General features: G+C 48.0%; 1 protein-coding gene across 1 annotated transcript in view; it reads right to left on the reverse strand.

Moving 5' to 3' along the window:
* Positions 1-13,115: 13,115 nt before the first annotated feature.
* IRAK3 (interleukin 1 receptor associated kinase 3) overlaps positions 13,116-25,549 on the reverse strand; it is an 86,218-nt gene continuing 73,784 nt past the window's right edge. The window contains exons 8-9 of the mRNA XM_063927540.1: positions 22,811-22,975; positions 13,116-14,397 (exon numbers count right to left, since the gene is read on the reverse strand). Of these exons, the coding sequence (XP_063783610.1) occupies positions 13,969-14,397; positions 22,811-22,975 (594 nt within the window). The 3' untranslated portion in view covers positions 13,116-13,968. The remainder of the gene's footprint in view (positions 14,398-22,810; positions 22,976-25,549) is intronic.

A 25,549-nucleotide genomic window follows, 5' to 3' on the forward strand; every position in this document is an offset into this window, starting at 1 on the left:
GTATCTCCCTTGTATTAGAACTGCTCAGATGGAAATAGCAAGATGTTGTGTTTTAATACGTAGAGAACCCGAAATGCTGTTGCTAAGGGCAACAGCAAAACCCTAAAGGGTTACCAACGGGTGTGGCAGTAAACTCCTTGGTCAGAGATGGAATGATAGACACAAGGAGAGACTCCACAATCCTGATTCTCACTTGCAGTGCACAGGTTTTAGCTTACTGCCACTAAACTGACCCCTGACACCTAGCACAGTGAGACAGGATTAGACAGGCAAGTCTTAGAATACAGCCGCAAACTTGCTAAGTTCACAGAGTAGTAACAGAACCCCAGCAAGCTAAACGACTGACTCCAGTCTTACTGCTAGGTCTGGATTGGCAGAGTGTAATACCAAATCCCCAGGCCTATTTGCAGTAAGCAACAAACAAATACAAAGCTACACAGTACTGGCTAACTTTCATGAACTGACTAACCAACAAAGATTCAGCAGCATCTGCTTACCCTGAAAAGAGGCCTTATAAAGCAGGTGCTGTCCACGCCCCACTCAGACCTCACAGACTGTGAGCACAAAAACCAGCACCGGATCCCCTGCCGTGCACAGAGCCTATAACCACTGCACAGCAAAAGACCCGAACCGGAGTATCAGCTGCGCTCAGGTTACTCCACTAGCACTTGTCTCCCGGTTGCCATGACGACGTGGCAGCACAGGGCAGGAGACCCTAACAATATTCACACAAAATGTGTTCAAATTAAAATCAAATCTTTATTAAGTAAACATAAACAATAAGTTAAATTACAACTGTTAAATAAGGTATAGATAACAAATAACAGCTACTCATAAGATACTATAGTCAGTTGCTATAGTTTAGAATAGAAACAATTGTCCTTCCCTTCAGCCCACTCTGCTTATGCTCAGTTCACAAGGCTGGCTAACACTTCTTCCTCATCCAGTAAAAGTCTCATCCCCCCTACAGCCAAACCTCATCTGATCACGGTAGTCAAAACTACAACCTTTGCAGAAGCACATTGTGGAGCACCCACCACCAACTGTCCACATTTTGAATGACTAATTGTCCCATAACACAATGAAATCACTTTTTTGATAACTAATGGGCCTTGAAAACGTATTCATCCCCCAATACTTTTTTTCTGCTGCGGGGTACACAGGGAATAACATCGGGGTGTAGAGTAGGATCTTGATCCGAGGCACCAACAGGCTAAAAGCTTTGACTGTTCCCAGAATGCATAGCACCGCCTCCTCTATAACCCTGCCTCCGTGCACAGGAGCTCAGTTTTGTAGTTGGTGCCATGCAGTGCAGGCATACAACAGGTGGGCTGCTACAGCAGCCCTCAGAAGACCTTTCTTAAGTGAATATTGAAGACTTCAAGGGCTGCAGCAGAGGCACCATGAGTGTTAGTCAGACATCTCCTACTGCAGCTCCATCACCTACCCCAGTGGCGCTGTATACTCCCATGTCCTGGTTGCCGGGTACTTACAGCGGAGGCTCCGGTTTTCATCTGTCAGGCACACACACCACCAAAGCTCTCCAGGATCACATGGCCGCACTCAGGGAGGAGGTCAGAGGGTCCCCCAGGCGGGACCCGCTGGAAATCGCGATCCGTCGTGGCCGGTGGGAGGCGGGCCTCGCGCGCCGGCGTGGACACTGTGGCAGTACAGGGACCCCACAAGACCACCAGGGCAAGGGCACAGGTCGGTTTTACTAAAAACCATTTACTATATAACCCGCAGTACCCGGTGGTGAAGTCCAGCAAGAGGATAAGGCTTTGACCTGTAGCCCCTCCCCCCCGGGGCGCCATTTAGAGTAAATGTTCCCGCCCTGAAGCTGCATATATCTCTCTCCCTCACTCCCTGTTAGCGTTTGGGCGCCATTATAGCAAGCAGAGCTGATCCTGGGACTGTTTGGGCAAATCCTCCTCTGTAAAGCCGCCTGCATGTCAGCGCTGTGCATTTTACAGGACACTTAAGTATTCTACATGTCTGCTGACAGTGTTAGTTGAGAAACAGTGCATTTAGTCAAGGTTATATAGTACAAGTACCCTGTGATATACATCCAGTCTTTATATCTATTGATTGTATAGCTATACTTAGTATTACTTTGTATTGCTAGTCCAGTGCAGTTTTATTGCATGTCATAATTTCTGCATTGTACAATGTGACTATGTGTGTGTGCATATAGCTGCTGTGTGACTTCCATTTTGTGTATCTCACTCAGATTGCTATCCCTGTATTCTATAACCTGAGGGGGCTAGGTGCGTCAGGGTTATTATTTAATAATAAGATTTTAAACCTACCGGTAAATCTATTTCTCCTAGTCCGTAGAGGATGCTGGGGACTCCGTAAGGACCATGGGGTATAGACGGGCTCCACAGGAGATAGGGCACCTAAAAAGAACTTTGACTATGGGTGTGCACTGGCTCCTCCCTCTATGCCCCTCCTCCAGACCTCAGTTAGAGAACTGTGCCTAGAGGAGATGGACAATACAAGGCAGGATTTAGCAATCCAAGGGCAAGATTCATACCAGCCCACACCAATCATACCATGTAACCTGGAACATACATAACCAGTTAACAGTATGAACAAACGACAGTAACGGTCCCAGACCGATGTCAACTGTAACAGAACCCTTATGTAAGCAACAACTATATACAAGTCTTGCAGAGTTTCCGCACTGGGACGGGCGCCCAGCATCCTCTACGGACTAGGAGAAATAGATTTACCGGTAGGTTTAAAATCGTATTTTCTCTTACGTCCTAGAGGATGCTGGGGACTCCGTAAGGACCATGGGGTTTATACCAAAGCATCCAATCGGGCGAGAGAGTGCGTATGACTCTGCAGCACCGACTGAGCAAACGCTAGGTCCTCATCAGCCAGGGTATCAAACTTGTAGAATTTAGCAAAAGTCTTTGACCCCGACCAAGTTGCCGCTCTGCAAAGTTGTAATGCTGAGACGCCTCGGGCAGCCGCCCAAGAGGAGCCCACCTTCCTAGTGGAATGGGCCTTAACTGAATTTGGTAGCGGCAATCCTGCCGTAGAGTGAGCCTGCTGAATCGTATTACAGATCCAGCGAGCAATAGTCTGCTTCGAAGCAGGAGCGCCAATCTTATTGGCCGCATACAGGACAAACAGAGCCTCTGTTTTCCTAATTCTAGCCGTCCTGGCTACATAAATTTTTAAGGCCCTGACTACGTCCAGGGATCTGGAATCCTCCAGGTCACTTGTAGCCACAGGCACTACAATAGGTTGATTCATATGGAATGAAGAAACCACTTTAGGTAAAAATTGCGGACGTGTCCTCAATTCAGCTCTATCCACATGAAAAATCAAGTAGGGGCTCTTGTGTGACAAAGCCGCCAATTCTGACACTCGCCTTGCTGATGCTAAGGCCAACAACATGACCACCTTCCAGGTAAGAAATTTCAACTCAACCTTATTAAGCGGTTCAAACCAGTGTGATTTTAGGAACTGCAACACCACGTTCAGGTCCCATGGTGCCACTGGAGGCACAAAAGGGGGCTGGATATGCAGCACTCCCTTTACAAACGTCTGGACTTCTGGAAGAGAAGCGAATTCCTTCTGAAAGAAAATCGAGAGGGCCGAAATCTGTACCTTAACAGAGCCTAATTTCAGGCCCATATCCACTCCTGTCTGTAGGAAATGGAGAAGACGACCCAGATGAAAATCTTCCGTAGGTGCATTCTTGGTCTCACACCAAGACACATACTTTCGCCAGATACGGTGATAATGTTTTATCGTCACCTCCTTCCTAGCCTTTATTAAAGTAGGGATGACCTCTTCCGGAATCCCCTTTTTCGCTAGGATTCGGCGTTCAACCGCCATGCCGTCAAACGTAACCGCGGTAAGTCTTGAAATACACAGGGCCCCTGCTGCAACAGGTCTTCCCTCAGAGTAAGAGGCCAGGGATCTCCTGTGAGCATCTCTTGTAGATCCGAGTACCAGGCCCTTCGAGGCCAGTCTGGGACAACGAGTATCGTTCGTACTCTTCTTCGTCTTATTATCCTCAACACTTTTGTGATGAGAGGAAGAGGAGGAAACACGTAGACCGATTTGAACACCCACGGTGTTACCAGAGCGTCCACTGCTATTGCCTGAGGGTCCCGAGACCTGGCGCAGTACCTCTGAAGTTTTTTGTTGAGGCGTGACGCCATCATGTCTATTTGAGAAGTTCCCCAAAGACGTGTTACGTCTGCAAAGACTTCTTGATCCCCAAAGACTTCTTGATGAAGTCCCCACTCTCCTGGATGGAGATCGTGTCTGCTGAGGAAGTCTGCTTCCCAGTTGTCCACTCCCGGAATGAAGACAGCTGACAGAGCGCTTACATGATTTTCCGCCCAGCGAAGGACCCTTGTGGCTTCCGCCATCGCGACTCTGCTTTTTGTCCCGCCTTGGCGGTTCACATGAGCCACTGCTGTGACATTGTCTGATTGAATCAGAACCGGTAGGTTTCGAAGAAAACTCTCCGCTTGTCGAAGGCCGTTGTAAATGGCCCTGAGTTCCAACACATTGATGTGTAGACAGGACTCCTGGTCTGACCAAAGACCCTGAAAATTTTTTTCCCTGTGTGACCGCTCCCCATCCTCGGAGGCTCGCGTCCGTGGTAACCAGGATCCAATCCTGAATTCCGAACCTGCGACCCTCCAGGAGGTGAGCACTTTGCAACCACCACAGGAGGGACACTCTGGTCCCTGGGGACAGAGTTATTTTCCGATGTAAGTGCAGATGGGACCCGGACCATTTGTCCAGAAGGTCCCATTGAAAAGTCCTTGCATGGAACCTTCCGAAGGGAATGGCCTCGTAGGCCGCCACCATTTTCCCCAGAACTCGAGTGCATTGGTGAACTGACACCGTTTTCGGTTTTAGCAGGTCTCTGACCATGTTCTGGATGTCTTGGGCTTTCTCTATTGGGAGGAAGACCTTCATTTGTTCCGTATCCAGTTTCATACCTAGGAACGGTAGTCGAGTTGTCGGAATCAACTGTGATTTCGGTAGATTTAGAATCCAACCGTGTTGCTGGAGCACTCTCAACGAGAGCGCCACACTATTCAGCAATTTCTCCCTTGATGTCGCTTTTATCAGGAGATCGTCCAAGTATGGGATAATTGTGACTCCCTGCTTGCGCAGGACCACCATAATTTCCGCCATTATCTTGGTGAAAATCCTCGGGCCGTGGAGAGTCCAAACGGCAACGTCTGAAATTGGTAATGACAATCCTGTACAGCGAATCTCAGGTATTCCTGATGGGGGGCATATATGGGGACATGAAGGTACGCATCCTTTATGTCCAAAGACACCATAAACTCCCCCTCCTCCATGTTGGCTATTATCGCTCTGAGAGATTACATTTTGAATTTGAATCTTCTTATGTACAGGTTTAGGGATTTCAGATTCAAAATAGGTCTGACCGAACCGTCCGGTTTCGGGACCACAAATAGGGTTGAGTAGTAACCTCTTCCCTGCTGGTGCAGGGGAACCTTGATTATCACTTGCTGTATACACAGCGTTTGAATTGCAGCTAACACTACATCCCTTTCCGATGTGGAAGCTGGTAGGGCCGATTTGAAAAATCGGCGCGGGGAGCACCTCCTCGAATTCCAATTTGTAACCCTGGAAAACTATTTCCAACACCGAGGGATTCAGGTCCGAACTGACCCAGGCCTGACTGAAAAGTCGAAGACGTGCCCCCACCGGTGCGGACTCCCTCAGGGGAGCCCCAGCGTCATGCTGTGGGTTTTGGAGCAGCCGGGGAGGACTTTTGTTCCTGGGCATCTGCCGAAGCAGGTGCTCTCTTGCCTCTGCCCTTACCTCTGGCGAGGAAAGAGGATCCCCGACCTCTTTTGGACTTGTGCGACCGAAAGGACTGCATCTGATAGGGTGTTACTTTCTTTTGCTGTTGGGGAATATATGGTAAAAAATTTGATTTACCTGCCGCAGCTGTGGAAACCAGGTCCGTCAGCGCATCCCCAAACAATACATCACCCTTATAGGGTAGTACTTCCATAAGTTTCTTGGAATCCGCATCACCCGTCCACTGGCGAGTCCATAAGGATCTTCTCACTGAGACAGACATGGCATTGGCCCTAGAAGCTAGAAATCCAATGTCCCTTTGAGCATCCCTCATAAATAAGACTGCGTCTTTAATATGGGCTAAAGTTAGGAATATAGGTGGTCATTCCGAGTTGTTCGCTCGGTAATTTTCTTCGCATCGCAGCGATTTTCCGCTAACTGCGCATGCGCAATGTTCGCACTGCGACTGCGCCAAGTAAATTTGCTATGCAGTTAGGTGTTTTACTCACGGCATTACGAGGTTTTTTCTTCTTCTGGTGATCGTAATGTGATTGACAGGAAGTGGGTGTTTTTGGGCGGAAACAGGCCGTTTTATGGGAGTGTTTGAAAAAAACGCTACCGTTTCTGGGAAAAACGCGGGAGTGGCTGGAGAAGCGGAGGAGTGTCTGAGCGAACACTGGATGTGTTTGTGACGTCAAACCAGGAACGACAAGCACTGAACTGATCGCACTGGTAGAGTAAGTCTCGAGCTACTCAGAAACTGCACAGAGAAGTCTTTTCGCAATATTGCGAATCTTTCGTTCGAAATTTTGATAAGCTAAGATTCACTCCCAGTAGGCGGCGGCTTAGCGTGTGCAAAGCTGCTAAAAGCAGCTTGCGAGCGAACAACTCGGAATGAGGGCCATAGTATCCTTATCCATATTATCAAATTGATCTGTCAGCTCATCTGTCCAAGCTGCAATTGCGCTACACACCCATGCCGACGCAATTGTCGGTCTTAGCACAGCACCCATATGAGAATAAATACACTTTAAGGTAGTTTCTTGCCTGCGATCTGCAGGGTCCTTAAGGGCCGCTGTGTCAGGAGACGGTAGCGCCACTTTCTTGGACAAGCACGTCAGGGCCTTGTCCACAGTGGGGGGTGATTCCCAAATCTCCCTGTCCTGCTTAGGGAAAGGGTATGCCATATAAATTCTTTTGGGGATCTGCGGTCTCTTATCCGGAGTCTCCCAAGGTTTTCCAAAGAATTCATTTAATTCATGAGATGTGGGAAAGTTAATAATCTGTTTCTTTTCCTTTAACATGTGTACCCTTGTGTCGGGGACCGAGGGTTCATCCACAATATGCAACACATCCCTTATTGCCACAATCATACACTGAATGGTTTTAGTCACCCTAGGGTGCAATTTTACTTCGTCATAGTCGACACTGGAATCAGAATCCGTGTCGGTAGTAGTGTCTTGTGTTAAGGGACGCTTTTGAGAACCCGACGGGCCCTATGAGTCGGTCCATTCTGAGGATTGACCCCCTGATGTCCCCCCTAAATCAGCCTTATCAAGCCTTTTATGTAAAGATGCCACACTTGCATTCAAGATATGCCACATGCCCATCCAATCTGGAGTCGGCACAACCGACGGGGACACACCACTCATTTGCTCCACCTCCTCCTTGGAGAAGCCTTCCGCCTCAGACATGTCGACATACACGTACCGACACCCCACACACACAGGGATTAACCTATAAGGGGACAAAACCCCAACCAGGTCCTAAGGAGAGACAGAGAAGGAGTATGCCAGCACACACCAGCGCTTAAAACACTGGAAAAAATATGTCCAGATAGCGCTTTTTTATATATAATATGCCAATTCCCACTCACTGCGTCGCTAATGTGCCCCCCTCCTCTTTTTTCCAGCCTGTAAGTTCAGCAGGGGAGAGACCAGGGAGCCAGCGTTTTCCTCATGCAGCTTCTGTGGAGAAAATGGCGCTGGTTAGTGCTGAGGATCAAGCCCCGCCCACCTGACGGCGGGCTTCGGTCCCAGTGATTTTTAAATAAAATGGCGGGGGATCATAGATTTACTGCCTCCGCAGTCTAATCCAACTGTATTTGTGCCAAAATGTGAGGTTTATTGCTGCCCAGGGTGCCCCCCCCTGCGCCCTTAAGTGCTGCTCTGTGTGTGTGTGACTGGGAGCAATGGCGCGCAGCTTACCGCTGCGCGCCTTACCTCATGAAGATCTGATGTCTTCTGCCGCCTAAGATGTCTTCTGCCTTCTTTATCCGGCTTCTTTCTTCGACATCTGTGAGGAGGACGGCGGCGCGGCTCCGGGACGAACCCCAGGTGAGACCTTTGTTCCGACTCCCTCTGGAGCTAATGGTGTCCAGTAGCCTTAGAAGCAGTGCCCAACTTGACAAGCCAGCTCTGCTTCTCTCTCCTCGGTCCCACGATGCAGGGAGCCTGTTGCCAACAGGACTCCCTGAAAATAAAAAACCTAACAAAATTCTTTTTCCACAGAAAACTCTGGAGAGCTCTCTGCAGTGCACCCATTCTCCTCTGGGCACAAGATCTAACTGAGGTCTGGAGGAGGGGCATAGAGGGAGGAGCCAGTGCACACCCATAGTCAAAGTTCTTTTTAGGTGCCCTATCTCCTGCGGAGCCCGTCTATACCCCATGGTCCTTACGGAGTCCCCAGCATCCTCTAGGACGTAAGAGAAATAGGTGTTTCACAGGATACTGTATACTTATTGTGTATTTTTCTCTGTGATTTTTAGTCACCGTATACCTCTTGAATCCTCTGTTTGTGCTGATACACTACACAGGGGGTTCTTGTCAGGTATTTAGCTGCTGATATTGTACTGGGTTGCCTTGAATTGAGCTTTCAGATATGTCAGCTACAAGGGGCAAAGGAGCTGGTGCTGATCCCACATTGCGTGGTGGTAATGCTGCAGACACATTGGAGGAAAACATAGCAGCAGAGGGTTCAGGTTCTGGGGGTTCCCTACCCCCCAGTGGAACTGTAGCAACGGGGGTTCAAAATGATCCACCTTGGGCTACTTTCTCCACCTGGTTAAGTATGCTTGTAACTAAACTTACGCCCCCTATGGGACCTCATATGCTGGTACAACCGCTTATGGTCCCTGCGGTTAATCCGCCATGGGCAGATCACCTGTCCAATCAGTTACAGCAATTGAACCAATTTCTGACCAAACACAAATCTAACCCTCGCTCCCCTAAAACCAAGGGGTCTTCTAAGCGGGCTATTACTTCCTCACAATCCACCCACGTCCGAGACACCTTGACTGATCAGGATGGCGTATATACTGACCCCACAGACACTGATCCAGATACTTCTAATGGGGAATCAGTCTCACAGGTGGATGTTCCTGACTTATTGGAGACTATCAGGCTAATTCTTCAAATTACTGATGACCCAGAGCCTGAAGCTGCTCCTAAGAAACCGGATAGGTTTAAACGTCAGAAAGTGGTTAAACAAGTTTTATCTCATTCTGACCATTTAGTTGATATTCATCAGGAATCCTGGGAAAATCCAGGAAAGAAATTCACACCTCACAAGAAGATGCTAGCTCGCTATCCCCTCGCTGTGGAGCTAAGTAAGAATTGGGAAACACCCCCGCCAGTGGATTCGCAGGTGGCGCGGCTGGTGGTATCCTCAGCTCTGCCTGTAACTACCGTCACGTCTCTGTAAGAACCGACGGATAAGCGATTTACACCATGGCAGGTGCTGTGCATCGGCCCACTATTGCAGCAACATGGGCTGCAGAGGTTATTGAAGCGTGGGCTCAGGAGGTGGAAGCGGAGCTGCCTTCCAACTTCTCTGATAATGCTAGACAATGTCTATCGTATATATTGTCACAGCTACTCATTACATTAAGGAGGCAACCTCTGATGCCGGTATTCTGGCGGCCAAGGCTTCTACTACGTCCATGCTGTCTGGCCGGATTCTTTGGCTACGATCCTGGTCTGTGGATCTGGATTCTAAGAAAACCCTGGAGGTGCTCCATTTTAAGGGAGACATTCTTTTTGGAGAGGACCTCAACAAGATAGTGGCTGACTTAGCTTCTGTTAAAACAGCGTGTCTACCTAGTACTGCTCCTTCGGTACCGAAGGCCAAGAGTACTTCCTTTCGCTCCTTTCATCCTTCAGGGAAAGCAAAGGGTCAGGCATACCCGAAACAGGCTCGCACTTCCAAACCCACTAAGCCCAAACCTAAACGGGCCTGGGCTGCCCGTCAGCCTGCTTCCAAAACTGACAAGCCTGCTGCATGACGGGGCGGGCCTCCCTCTGGGGGATCCCAGAGTGGGAGGCCGACTTCTAGGGTTTACCCAGGAATGGTTGAAGATCGATTTTGCCTGACAGAAGTCCCTTCAGATCAGGTGAAGGCAAAAGCTCTTCATTCGGTGGTATAGTCCCTCCTGGACACAGAAGTGGTAGTACAGGTGCCTCTGGCTCAGAGAGGCAAGGGGTACTATTCACCGCTGTTCCTAGTCCTGAAACCGAATGGGTCCTCACGGCCCATTCTCAACCTCAAGTCCTTGGACAAATACATGAGAGTCTCCAAGTTTCATATGGAAACTCTTCGCTCTATTGTTCTGGCATTGGAACCCAGGGATTATATGGTCTCCCTGGACATGCAGGATGCTTACCTGCATATTCCTATTGCAATGCCGCATCAGCAGTACCTGAGGTTTGCTGTTGGCAACCTCCATTACCAATTTTGGGCGTTACCTTTTGGTTTGGCCACGGCTCCGAGCATCTTCACCAAGGTCATGGCGGTAATGACAGCTGTACTCCGCCGTCAAGGGGTCAGGATCCTCCCGTATCTGGACAATTTGTTGATCCTGGCGAATTCCCCAGAAATTCTCCTATGCCATCTGGAAATGATGCTCCAGTTTCTGCAAGCCCACGGGTGGCTCATCAACTGGGAGAAATCTTCCCCGGTCCCTGCTCAGAGCATGGTGCACCTGGGGGCGTTGTTGGACACTCTCAACCAGCGTTTGTTCTTGTCTCAGGAGAAGGTCCTGAAACTTGTGCAGGGGTCATCCTTTCTGGATCTTCAACTGGGTCCTTCTGACAATGGATGCCAGTCTGAGAGGTTGGGGCGCGGTGTTGGAGCAACACTCCCTTCAGGGTCGGTGGACCAAGGAGGAGTCTCTCCTCCCAATAAACATTCTGGAACTGCGGGCGGTATTCAGTGCTCTGAACTTGGCCCAGCATTTAATACGGAACAGACCTGTTTAAGTACAATCGGACAACGCCACCACGGTGGCGTACATAAATCATGAAGGCGGCACTCGAAGCCACATGGCAATGAGAGAAGTATCAAGAATTCTTCAGTGGGCAGAACGCCATCTGCCAGCCATATCAGCAGTGTTCATTTCGGGGGTCCTAAACTGGGAAGCGGACTTCCTCAGTCAGGACGTACACGCCAGAGAGTGGAGCCTCCATCCAGAAGTATTTAAACTCATAGTGGACAAGTGGGGCCTCCCAGATGTGGACCTGATGGCGTCTCGACAAAATCACACGGTTCCGGTCTTCTTAGCAAGGACAAGATATCCTCAAGCAGCGTTCGTGGACGCACTGGCAATTCCACTGAACTTTTGGCTGCCCTATGTGTTCCCTCCAATGTCACTTCTGCCCAGAGTACTAAGGAAATTCAAGGAAGAAGGAGGAATCCTACTTCTGATTGCTCCAGCGTGGCCCAGATGGCATTGGTTCTCAGAGCTTCAGGGTCTATCGTTAGAGCGTCCTCTTCTGCTTCCACAACGACCAGAACTCCTCATTCAGGGCCCTTGTGTCTACCAGGATCTGGCCCGGCTGGCTTTGACGGCGTGGCTCTTGAAGCTTCCGTACTGAGGGCCAAAGGTTTTTCTGAGATGATCATTCAGACTATGTTGAAGGCCCGTAAGCCGGCTTCTGCCCGGATTTACCATAGGGTCGGGAATTCTTACTTTGGTTGGTAGGCATCTAATCATCATGACACTTACAAGTTTAGTACGGCCAAACTTTTGGCCTTTCTACAACAGGGCCTGGACTTGGGCCTTCGTCTGGCCTCCATCAAGGTTCATATTTCTGCCTTGTCAGTTTGGTTTCAGAGAAAAATTGCTACTCTGCCTGATGTTCATACATTCACCCAGGGTGTGTTACGGATTCAACCTCCCTATGTCACGCCTGTGGCTCCTTGAGATCTGTCGGTAGTTCTGGAGGCATTACAGGAGTCTCCGTTTGAGCCTCTTGAATCTGCAGACCTTAAGTGGCTTTCTCTTAAGGTGTTGTTTCTGCTGGCTATTGCCTCTGCCAGACGGGTGTCGGATTTGGGTGCCTTGTATTGTAGGTCTCCCTATCTGATTTTTCACCGTGACCGGGCGGTTCTTAGAACACGCCCCGGGTATCTACCTAAGGTGGTGTCTTTTTTCCACCTTAATCAGGAGATTGTGGTTCCAGCCTTTGCCCCTCCTGATTTGTCTTCCAAAGAGCGATCTTTGGATGTGGTACGGGCTCTCCGTATTTATGTGAAGAGAACTGCTTCCATTCGGAAGTCTGATTCTCTCTTTGTACTGTTTGGTTTTCACAAACGTGGCTGGCCTGCTAACAAGCAGCCCTTGGCCAGATGAATTAGAATGGTGATTGCACATGCTTATGTACAGGCTGGCCTTCCAGCTCCTGCTACTATTAAAGCCCATTCTACTCAGTCTGTTGGACCTTCTTGGGCGGCCCGCCGTGGTGCGAACTTTGAACAAGTGTGCAAGGCGGCTACGTGGTCCTCAGTGAACACGTTCATAAGGTTCTATGCCTTTGATACATCCGCCTCCCAAGATGCTTCCTTTGGACGCCGGGTTCTTGTGCCCGCTACAGTGCGTCCCTTCCCTTGTGGAACTGCTTTAGGACATCCCCGATGTTATTCCCTGTGTAACCCAGTGTACCCCGCAGCAGAAAACGAGATTTATGGTAAGAACTTACCGTTGTTAAATCTCTTTCTGCGAGGTACACTGGCTTCCACAGGGCGCCCACCCTGACGCACTTAGCTTCTTTGGGTTGGTATGGCATTAGCCGCTGACACTTCTCTTGTCGTGAGAATATGGTGTATGTGGCTACTAACGGTTGTCGTCTCTTTTACCTGCTACTGCATTGGACTGGTTGACAAAAACTGAACTCCTATGCACGGAGACGGGGTTATAGAGGAGGCGGCGCTATGCATTCTGGGAACAGTCAAAGCTTTTAGCCTGTTGGTGCCTCGGATCAAGATCCTACTCTACACCCTGATGTTATTCCCTGTGGAACCCAGTGTACCTCGAAGAAAGAGATTTAACAACGGTAAGTTCTTACCATAAATCTAATTTTTACAATTAGGGCCTTATTTAGAGTTCTGAGCAATACAGCTAAATGGTGAAAATATTCTCTTGAACCTGTCCTATTGCGTTGCAAGCTGTATAAAGATTTTGTTTTTCATTCAGGGCTAATACTGATGGCTTTTGTATGCAATTCAGCAATAATGGCCAGTTTTTGTTTCAAACTATGAATCAGAGTTAAGCTAACGTGTAGCATCCTCCCAATTCATACATTTAGAATTTGTCCTCCCTGCAGCTCAATGTATTTTAGCAAAATTGCACCATCTAGTAGGATTTACTCCAAATGCTGGGCATATATTATACAATTATCTAGGTAAACTACATGATATCGGGGGGTGGGGGGGACAAAACCATAGACCATCAGTCAGGAGGGGGCAAGGTGGTCCTGGGTACTCAGAACACCCCCTGCATGCGCCACAGCTTATCTTTGCAGACCCTACCTTTGATTGTATGAACTGCGAAACAGAGCGGGGCGTGGTAAGCGGGCAGACTGGGTTCCTTTATTACTTAATAATAAATAAAATTTATAATAATGCATGTTTCTCCTTTAATGGCTCACGGTTATCGGCATTCAGACATTAAGATAGTACTGTCTTTTGTTTTAAATAGGCTGGAGTGCCCAGCAATGGCTATAGCTGGCAATACTTGGTGACAGCAACCACCAGCAGTGGCCGTTAATAAATAGGAAAAAACTACCTCCAGCAAATCAACCTTTTTCACAGAGGATAGAGCTTGAACGGCTTTCATAAATAAGCCCCTAAATTATGTCAGAGAAACTCTCCAGTTTATTTTTTACAGTAGCCAAAACCATTCGCTATGCACTCTTCACAGAATACTGTGACTGTGTCTGGCCCCGTTGAGTAGCTACACTCAACTGGATTGTTGTTATGGGTTATTTCATTTCTCTGTAATATATGGTCACTATGTGATGTAGTATTGCTTTGTATCGGTGGAGATGGAACGCTTCCTTTATCTCTAACTTTTCTGTTGACTCCTAAAAATGTAACCTCAGACTGGCTGCATTCACATGGTGTTACCACTTCTATTTTCCTTTCCAAACTGAAGGAACAGTCCAGACTTTCATCACTTTCAACAGGAACATTGGCATAGCTCCAAGGCAACGGACAAAGACCGGGTGGAACGGACACAAGTGATTTAGGCTGATCTCCACTGTACTTGTCAGCATCCTTACAGCCTTCAATACTTTTAAGAACCTGAAGGTAAATGAACACAGGTCATTTTTTTTCCGAAGAAATATGTATGCAAGTCTTAATACAGGATCCAAAGAAAGAAACCACTTTTAACATTTAATAAGTAAAGCCTTCCCCTTCCCGTATTTTATGCAGCAAACGTTTCTGGGCTATAATATGTTGGCCTATTTTAGTGCTGTACAGTAGCTTTTCTCGTTGTGGGGCAATGGAAGGTTTCAGAACAGTAGTTCATGTTTTAGTAATGCAATGCTTTATGTACACTGAAAACTGACTGTAAATTAAAGGCGCCAAGCTAAAGAAAGGCTGAAAATGTACAATATATTTTATAAGTCAGTAAATAAACGTAAAATAAAATTAAAAGCCGCTGGCGCCATCTTCCCATTGATATTTTTTAAATGATGGTATGTCTCTGTGAAAGCAAAGATTTAGGTACTGTACATTTTCTCTTTTCTGCGCATACACCATCTTCCGGAACATCACTGGAAGTTGGTGCCAGCCACAGACGGTAGGGTGGTGGGAACCCGCTGACTGAAGGAGGGAGAAGTGCTGCACACTAGCCCCAATGGGTATTAAAACTTTCAAGTATAAATGTATGCAGAAACTAAGTCTTATGCCTTAATTTATTACCATAACTAGTTATATATTTACAATTGATTTTATGTAATCTCATTTTAGTTTACAGTAATTCCTTCTGTATTGTTTTTTTTTTTTTTTTAATGAGAAAGTTTTTAATTCTATGCCATATAACTGTTTTTCACTTAAAATATTTAATATTAGGGGCTTGGGCTGGACATACATATCGCTGTACTAATATGGGGCAGAATTTAATTTTTGTTGTGAAGACGGCTGGTAACATGGTTGGAGAAATCTTATATGAAGCAGCCAGAGAGACAATTTGAAGCATGAGAGCAGCAAAAGTGAATGCTGGCAGGTTTGAGAAGTGGAGATGAAGAGGACGTATTTAGATGAAATGTGGAAACCAGGGCCTGCTAATATTTATGGGCCTAGTAGGCATCCCGCGCCAACTACTGAGGGGGACAAATGCGGCACACACAGTATTTGACATGTTTTTTTGTTTTGTTTTTTTGTTTTTTTCTTTTGAAGGGGGGGGGGCGGTGTTTAGGAGATGGTATGGCCACACCTCCCAGATTTGCCACACCTCCTCAGTATCAACCAGGCACCACAGATGTCTCAGCATTAAAGGCGGAAACGTCACACATTATACTGCATTTTGATACAGTTTCCAGGACTTTGGGAGCACATTCATTTCATTGTAATTAATTCTTATGTGAAACTAATTTTCATTTAGTGCTTTTTGGTTAGTACTCTAGTTTTCAAGAGGTTTTTATTAGCACTAAGCAGTGGATGCAATTTTTTGTGCCTAATATAATAAATACCACTTTTTAACATTTCTTTAACTATGATTTACAACTGAGCAAAAATTTATTTTACTTTATTTTTTTTCTTGGGGGAGTTTATTTCTCCTGTAACTTCTGTATAAAGTGACCGGGAGCAGCAACGGCTGCTTTCTTGTGCTGAAAAGAACGGGATAAGGCTCAATAAGCGGCTTAGCTCATGCCAAGTGCTGGACGTGCTGAAGTTAAGGCACATCCGCCACGTGGATTTCTCAGGAGTGTTGAGCAGAAATCGACAATACAGTACATGCAGGGTCAGGGCTGGGTGCCCCCCAAAAATCAAATGACAGATGTGTCCTCTTACATCCTTGCTGCAGTCACGCTAAACAGCCCTTCAGGTCATGCCATGACGTTGCGGGAATCTGTAGCTCCAAGCATCTTTTTTTGCAATATTTTCTGCAAAAATGCATTTTAGACGCACAAGCAGCTTCTGCTGATTAAAATTATATGCAGCATGCCTTTCTTCTCTGTGTTATTGAAGCTGTATCTGCATCCGAAATGCTACATTACAGTGTTTTCCAGGAAAACAATGTAGCATTGCATTTTGTATGCAAATACAGTAAAAAAATTGCAAAAAAAATGCTGAGTCGTAACGAGTCACATGGCACTCACATGTTATTTGTAACACAACTTATAGCGCACAAAGATGTAAGAGGACACATCTGTAGCTCCTGACCACTTTAGACAGAAGCTATGAGAAAACAAACAAACAACTGAATAGCTATCAGCAGTGTCGTAACGAGGGCAGGGCGAGCAGGGCATATGCCCTGGGCGCCATGACAGGCCCAGCAGAGGGGGGCGTCGCCAGCAACATTATACGAAGTACTATCAAGGCCGGAGATGCATACAATCCTCCATCCCAAACTGGTTTATATTTTGCTGCTCCTGGCAACGGAGTTGGGACAGCGGGAGTGGACAGGACCCTCATCACAGGTCACAGCACCTCCCTGCTATAAACGTCACTCCAGCTGCTCTAATTTACTTTTCTCCCCTTCCCCCGGTCTCCCCTCCGCAGCCTTTCTCCTGCCTCACTTTGGTCTCCCCTCCGCAGCCAGGGCAGCCCTTCTCCTCCCTCGCCGGTCTCCTGCTCCATAGCCAGGGCAGCCCTTCTCCTCCCTCCCCAGCCACCTGCTCTGTAGCCGGGGCAGCCCTTCTCCTCCCTCCCCAGTCACCTGCTCCGTAGCCGCAGCAGCCCTTCTCCTCCCTCCCCGGTCACCTGCTCCATAGCCGGGCAGCCCTTCTCCAGCCTCCTCGGGTCTCCCAATCCGCAGGTCTTCTCCTGCCTTCCTGGTCACCCGCTCCACAGCCGGGCAGTCTTCTCCTGCCTCTTGCTAGGTCTACCCCTCTGCAGTACTACTCCTGTCTGCCTAGTCACCCGCTCCATAGCCGGGCAACCGTTCACCTAACTACCCATTTTTCCCCTCTGCAGCACTCCTTCTGCCTCTCTCAAGCAGCACAGCTTTATGGCTCGGCCTGCCTGGCATGATTCATTTCTCTCCCCTTGTTCTACCTCTTGTACAGGCACTGTCCCACACAGTCTTCCCCCTCCTTTCCTCTTCCTCTGTTAAGAGTATGCAGACCGACGACCTCTGCCTCCTGCCCCTATTGCCCCCACCTCCTCTCTCCCTATGCTATGTTGCGCTGCTCCTGGCAACCTGGACAGAGCTGGGACACCGGGAGAGGACAGGATTCTTATCGCAGTCCTCTCTCTCCAGCTTTTATACTTCACTTTCCTTGACCTTCCCTCTGTTTCCCCCTGTGCACTCCTTCCCCTGCCTCCCCCGTTCTCCCCCTCTGCAGCCCTTCTCCTGTCTCCCCCGGTTCCCCCCTCCGCAGTCCTTCTCCTGACTCCCCCGGTTTCCCTCTCCGCAGTCCTTTTCCTGACTCCCCTGGTTTCCCCCTCCACAGTCCTTCTCCTGACTCCCCTGGTCTCCCCCTCCACAGCCCTTCTCCTGACTCCCCTGGTCTCCCGCTCCGCAGACCTTCTCCTGCCTCTTCCAGGCAGTGCTGCACTACAGCCTGGTGCTGGAGTAATCATCTCTCTCCTCTGTCTCTACTTCGTGTTCTCTTGTATTAATACATAGGCACTGTCCCTTCCTCCTACTGCCCCTATTGCCCCACATTGTCCTCCCTCCCCTGTCCTCTGTTAACAGACTGAGACTGCCTTTACTACCTCCTCCTCCTCCTCCTCTCTCCCTTCTTCTTCTCTTTCTATTTTTCTCCTCCCCCTCTCTTGCCCTCCTTCGTCCCTCCCTCTCTCTCTGGGCAGAATGCACTAAACATCCGCAGTGCTTCCTGCCACTTACTGCATTGATACTAACATATCCAATTAGTATCACAAAGGACAGCTCTTCCGATAAGAGATGTCCTTTGCAATCAGTGCCGGAAACTCTACTTCCGGGTTTCGGCCCTGGAAAACCTTCTGCGCCTGTGCAGTGAAGCGAAGGCTGCAGGGGTGCTGGGAGGGATCCAACTGGATCCCTCTCAGTTGGGCAGATGCAGAAAGAAGCCCATAGGCCAAAAGTTGACATTAGCCATTGCACTGAAGCCCTGGCGTCCATGACTAAGTACATATGAAAGATGCGTCCAAAGTCCGAAAACGGGGTTTTGGTTGCGTTTTCCCTTTATCACTCTTCTCCTCCTCCCTCTCACTTCTTTAATTTCTCTCTCTCTCGCTTCTCCTACTCCCAATCTCTTCTCCTCCCCTCTCTCGTCTTCTCTCTCTCTTTCTCTCTTTTCCTTCTCCCTCTCTCTCCTCCCCATTCTCAATCCAATATCTCTCTCTCTCTCCTTCTTTCCCCTCCTTTTTTCTTTTCCTCCTCCCTCTTTCTCCTATATCTCCTTCTTCTTCTCCTCCTTCTCCTCCTCCTCCTCCTCCTATCTCTAACCTCCTCCGCCCTTCTCCTATATCTCTAACCTCCTTCTCCTATATCTCTAACTTCCTTCTCCTATATCTCTAACCTCCTCCTCCCTTCTCCTATATCTCTAACCTCCTCCTCCCTTCTCCTATATCTCTAACCTCCTCCTCCCTTCTCCTATATCTCTAACCTCCTCCCCCTCCCTTCTCCTAATTCTCTAACCTCCTCTTCCTCCCTTCTCCTATATCTCTAACCACCTCCTCCTCCTTCTCCTATATCTCTAACCTCCTCCTCCTCCCTTCTCCTATATCTCTAACCTCCTCCTCCTCCCTTCTCCTATATCTCTAATCACCTCCTCCTCCCTTCTCCTATATTTCTAACCTTCTCCTCCCTTCTCCTATATCTCTAACCTCCTCCTCCCTTCTCCTATATCTCTAACCTCCTTCTCCTCCTACCTTCTCCTATATCTCTAACTTCCTTCTCCCTTCTCCTATATCTCTAACCTTCTCCTCTCTTCTCCTATATCTCTAACCTCCTCCTCCCTTCTCCTATATCTCTTTTCTTATCCCCCTCCCTCTGTCTCTCCTCAACCTCTCACTTTCTCTTCTCCTCCTCCTCCTCCTCCCTCTCTTTCACCCCCTTGTCCTCCCTTCCACCTTCTTCCCCCTTTGTTATGTTTACAGGTACTACCCATACATCCTCCCCTATTACCTCTCACAGTTCTCGCTCTCCTGTCCGCAGTTATATGTATACAGACTGTCTTTGGAGGTGCTATGATTAGAGTGCGCCGCCACTGTTTAAGCAGATTCCCATGCGGAATAGTCATCCGCATGTAAATCTGCTAAATGTCCCTCCTTAAAATGGCCACTGCCTTGGAGAAGACAGATGCTAGAGTTAATACTGGACCTCTAGCATCTTACAGGGAACACTACACTATAGCTTTACCCAGAAGTGCCGGGAGTGCTTAGTGCTGGCGCCAATGAGCCTGGATCCCAGAGCATTACACCCCTGGCTACGAGCATGACACCCAGAGCATGAAACCCCTGGCAACGAGCATTACACCCCTGGCTACGAGCATGACACCCAGAGTATGAAACCCCTGGCAATGAGCATTACACCCCTGGCAATAAGCCTGGAACCCAGAGCATTACACCCCTGGCAACGAGCATGGAACCCAGAGCATGAAACCCCTGGCAACGAGCAGGTAATTTAAAAGTAATTAGAAGCCTTACTGTGTGGCATAACGTGTAATGGGTATTGTGGCATAATGTATCATGGGCATTGTGGTGTGTGGCAAAATGTATAATGGGCATTGCAGTGTGTGTGGCATAATGTGTCACAGGCATTACGATATGTGGCAAAATGTGTAATGGCAAAAAAATACTGTATCCCCTTGTGCTAATAAAATCAAATTGAGGCAACAGAACATGAATGTACTCAATACATTAATTACTTTGTATTATTTTTAATATCTATAAAATTAATCATATAAAGAATACTAACATCAAAAATTAATATGCGCATATAAAACCCCCAAAAATAAAAATATTAGTACTTAAGCATAAGAGGTGGATCATAAATCTATATTTCTATAATTGACCACAGTGGACTAATCTGATAATTGCAAAAATGTTAATGTCCTTATTTTATTCCTAAATAGGACAGTCCCATACGGTGTGCTATATGTTGTCCCCTAAATTGGATATCATACAGTAAAATGTAGATGGAGTTGTTTTTTTTTTTCTTTATCTAACGTCCTAGAGGATGCTGGGGACTCCGTAAGGACCATGGAGAGAAATGGACTCCGCAGGAGACATGGGCACTTTAAGAAAGAATTTAGTTCATGGTGTGCACTGGCTCCTCCCTCTCTGCCCCTCCTCCAGACCTCAGTTTGATTCTGTGCCCAGAGGAGCTGGGTGCTTTTCAGTGAGCTCTCCTGAGTTTGCTGATGGAAAGTTTTTTGTTAGGTTTTTTATTTTCAGGGAGCTCTGCTGGCAACAGACTCCCTGCATCGTGGGACTGAGGGGAGAGAAGCAGCCCTACTCTCTGAAGCTAGGTCCTGCTTCTTAGGCTACTGGACACCATTAGCTCCAGAGGGATCGGTATGCAGGATCTCACCCTCGCCGTCCGTCCCAGAGCCGCGCTGCCGTCCCCCTCGCAGAGCTAGAAAACTGAAGCCGGGTGAGTATGAGAAGCAAGAAGACTTCACAGGCGGCAGAAGACTTCGTGATCTTCACTGGAGGTAACGCACAGCACTGCAGCTGTGCGCCATTGCTCCACACACCTACACATACTCCGGTCACTGTTAGGGCGCAGGGGGGGGGGGGGGGGCCCTGGGCAGCATTGGGACCTCATTCTGGCAAATAAACACATATATACAGCTGGGCACTGTATATATGTAGGAGCCCCCGCCAAAGAGATAACATTAAAGCGGGACAGAAGCCCGCCGCCGAGGGGGCGGGGCTTCTCCCTCAGCACTCACCAGCGCCATTTTTTCTCCACAGCACGCTGAGAGGAAGCTCCCCAGGCTCTCCCCTGCTGATACACGGTAGAAGAGGGTTGAAAAGAGAGGGGGGGCACATAATTAGGCGCAAAAAAGTATATTAACAGCAGCTGCTGGGTTAACATTAAGTTACTGTGTTATTCCTGGGTTATATAGCGCTGGGGTGTGTGCTGGCATACTCTCTCTCTGTCTCTCCAAAGGGCCTCGTGGGGGAACTGTCTTCAGAAAGGACATTCCCTGTGTGTGTGGTGTGTCGGTACGCTTGTGTCGACATGTCTGATGTAAAAGGCTATGTGGGAGAGGAGCGGGAGCAAATGAATGTGGTGTCTCCGCCGACGGCGCCGACACCTGATTGGATGGATATGTGGAAGGTTTTAAATGATAATGTTAATTCTTTGCATAAAAGATTAGACAAGGCTGATGCATTGGGACAGTCAGGGTCTCAACCCGTGCCTGATCCTATGTCGCAGGGACCGTCGGGGTCTCATAAGCGCCCACTATCCCAAATTGTTGACACAGATACCGACATGGATTCTGACTCCAGTGTCGATTACGATGATGCAAAGTTACAGCCAAAGTTGGCTAAATCACTCCGATATATGATTATAGCAATTAAGGAGGTTTTGCACATCACAGAGGAAACCCCTGTCCCTGACACAAGGGTTTATATGTATAAGGGAAAGAAACCTGAGGTAACTTTTCCCCCCTCACATGAACTGAATGAGTTATGTGAAAAAGCTTGGGAATCTCCAGATAAAAAACTGCAGATTTCCAAACGGATTCTTATGGCGTATCCTTTCCCGCCAACGGACAGGTTACGATGGGAGTCCTCCCCTAAGGTGGACAAAGCTTTAACTCGCTTATCCAAAAAGGTAGCCCTGCCGTCCCAGGATATGGCTACCCTCAAAGATGCTGCGGATCGCAAACAGGAGGTTACCCTGAAGTCCATTTATACACATTCAGGTACCTTACTGAGGCATGATGTGTCACAGGCATTATGATGTGTGGCATAATGTGAAATGGGCACTGCGATGTGTGGCATAATGTGTCACAGGCATTACGGTGTGTGGCATAATGTGTCAGGGGCATTACGGTGTGTAGCATAATGCATAACGGGCATTACGGTGTGTGGCAAGGGGCATTTCGGTGTGGTGCATAATGCATGAATCAGGATTTTTATTTTCCTGTGGTGACCAATGTCTGGGCGTGCAGGCTGCAAAACTGGGGTATAAGGTAGTCTTATCCTGCAATTCCACAACCCTTGCAGTGAGGCCATACACCCTTTTTGGAGCAAATTCTTTACTTTTCATATGGCAACGGTGGAGGCATCAAAAACTTTTTTGGCATGGTTGGGGTGGGGGAAGGATGCACCATTTTTTCATTTGCCCTGGGCGCCAAAAACCCTAGTTACGCCTCTGGCTATCAGTCACTTTAGACTGGAAACTCAAACAACTGTATCACCATATGGAAGTCTACCATGTAAAGATATTTTACTGGTTAAAACAGACTATTTCTTGTCTAATATTAGACTTTTCCTCACAATGTGGAATTCACTCCATATTTTCCTGGTACCTTGAAAAAAGGTAAAGTTACTATAACAATAAACATGATCATTCAGAAAAGAAAGCATTCACTCTTACCTCTTCCATAGTGGGCCTCTCTTTGGAACGCAGTGCTGTACTTTCAATAGATACTCCAAAAAGTGTTTGTGCAACACCATAGGGCCAGTTGTTAGATTTCATATCCATTATAGCTAGAAAAGATTCAGTTCCACGTTTCTCCATTTGGTTCCAAAACACTTCTTTCTTTAAAAAAAAAAAAAACCCACTCACAATATAGGCAACGCTAAAGCATATGTTACATCCAAGTGAAAAGTGGTGCTTCTGTAATGTACAGACAGTACTTACTGTACTCCATGTACTGCCACAGTCCTTGTTAAATACTGTAGCTATGACTAGGAAGGGAATGATGTCTTGCACCATATGGCAAAAAATAAGATTTTACTTACCGATAAATCTATTTCTCGTAGTCCGTAGTGGATGCTGGGGACTCCGTCAGGACCATGGGGAATAGCGGCTCCGCAGGAGACAGGGCACAAAAATAAAGCTTTAGGATCAGGTGGTGTGCACTGGCTCCTCCCCCTATGACCCTCCTCCAAGCCTCAGTTAGGATACTGTGCCCGGACGAGCGTACACAATAAGGAAGGATAATGAATCCCGGGTAAGACTCATACCAGCCACACCAATCACACCGTACAACTTGTGATCTGAACCCAGTTAACAGTATGACAAACGTAGGAGCCTCTGAACAGACGGCTCACAACAATAACAACCCGATTTTTTTGTAACAATAACTATGTACAAGTATTGCAGACAATCCGCACTTGGGATGGGCGCCCAGCATCCACTACGGACTACGAGAAATAGATTTATCGGTAAGTAAAATCTTATTTTCTCTGACGTCCTAAGTGGATGCTGGGGACTCCGTCAGGACCATGGGGATTATACCAAAGCTCCCAAACGGGCGGGAGAGTGCGGATGACTCTGCAGCACCGAATGAGAGAACTCCAGGTCCTCTTTAGCCAGGGTATCAAATTTGTAGAATTTTACAAACGTGTTCTCCCCCGACCACGTAGCTGCTCGGCAGAGTTGTAATGCCGAGACCCCCCGGGCAGCCGCCCAGGATGAGCCCACTTTCCTTGTGGAATGGGCCTTGACAGATTTTGGTTGTGGCAAGCCTGCCACAGAATGTGCAAGTTGAATTGTGCTACAAATCCAACGAGCAATCGTCTGCTTAGAAGCAGGAGCACCCAGCTTGTTGGGTGCATACAATATAAACAGCGAGTCAGACTTTCTGACTCCAGCCGTTCTTGAAATATATATTTTCAATGCCCGGACCACGTCCAACAACTTGGAATCCTCCAAATCGTTAGTAGCCGCAGGCACCCCAATAGGCTGGTTCAGGTGAAACGCTGACACCACCTTAGGCAGAAAATGAGGACGCGTCCGCAGTTCTGCCCTGTCCGAATGGAAAATCAGATATGGGCTTTTATAGGATAAAGCCGCCAATTCTGACACTCTCCTGGCTGAAGCCAGGGCCAGTAGCATGGTTACTTTCCATGTAAGATACTTCATCTCCACCGATTTGAGCGGCTCAAACCAATGGGATTTTAGAAAATCCAAGACTACATTAAGATCCCACGGTGCCACTGGGGGCACAACCGGGGGCTGTATATGTAGTACTCCTTTTACAAAAGTCTGGACTTCAGGAACTGAAGCCAATTCTTTCTGGAAGAAAATCGACAGGGCCGAAATTTGAACCTTAATGGACCCCAATTTGAGGCCCATAGACAATCCTGTTTGCAGGAAATGTAGGAATCGACCCAGTTGAAATTCCTCCGTGGGGGCCTTCCTGGCCTCACACCACGCAACATATTTCCTCCAAATGCGGTGATAATGTTGTGCAGTCACCTCCTTCCTGGCCTTTACCAGTGTAGGAATGACCTCTTCCGGAATGCCTTTTTCCTTTAGAATTCGGCGTTCAACCGCCATGCCGTCAAACGCAGCCGCGGTAAGTCTTGGAATAGACACGGTCCCTGCTGAAGCAGGTCCCGTCTTAGAGGTAGAGGCCACGGATCCTCCGTGAGCATCTCTTGAAGTTCCGGGTACCAAGTTCTTCTTGGCCAATCCGGAGCCACTAGTATCGTTCTTACTCCCTTTTGCCGTATAATTCTCAGTACTTTTGGTATGAGAGGCAGAGGAGGGAACACATACACTGACTGGAACACCCACGGTGTTACCAGAGCGTCCACAGCTATTGCCTGAGGATCTCTTGACCTGGCGCAATACCTGTCCAGTTTTTTGTTCAGGCGGGACGCCATCATATCCACCATTGGTTTTTCCCAACGGTTCACAATCATGTGGAAGACTTCTGGATGAAGTCCCCACTCTCCCGGGTGTAGATCGTGTCTGCTGAGGAAGTCTGCTTCCCAGTTGTCCACTCCCGGAATGAATACTGCTGACAGTGCTATCACATGATCTTCCGCCCAGCGAAGAATCCTTGCAGCTTCTGCCATTGCTGTCCTGCTTCTTGTGCCGCCCTGTCTGTTTACGTGGGCGACTGCCGTGATGTTGTCCGACTGGATCAACACCGGCTGACCCTGAAGCAGGGGTTTTGCCAGACTTAGAGCATTGTAAATCGCTCTTAGCTCCAGTATATTTATGTGAAGAGACATCTCCAGGCTTGACCATACTCCCTGGAAGTTTCTTCCTTGTGTGACCGCTCCCCAGCCTCTCAGACTGGCATCCGTGGTCACCAGGACCCAGTCCTGTATGCCGAATCTGCGGCCCTCTAACAGATGAGCACTCTGCAACCACCAC

Source organism: Pseudophryne corroboree, chromosome 6, assembly GCF_028390025.1.
Source record: "Pseudophryne corroboree isolate aPseCor3 chromosome 6, aPseCor3.hap2, whole genome shotgun sequence".
In the NCBI taxonomy this organism is placed as follows: Eukaryota; Metazoa; Chordata; class Amphibia; order Anura; family Myobatrachidae; genus Pseudophryne; species Pseudophryne corroboree.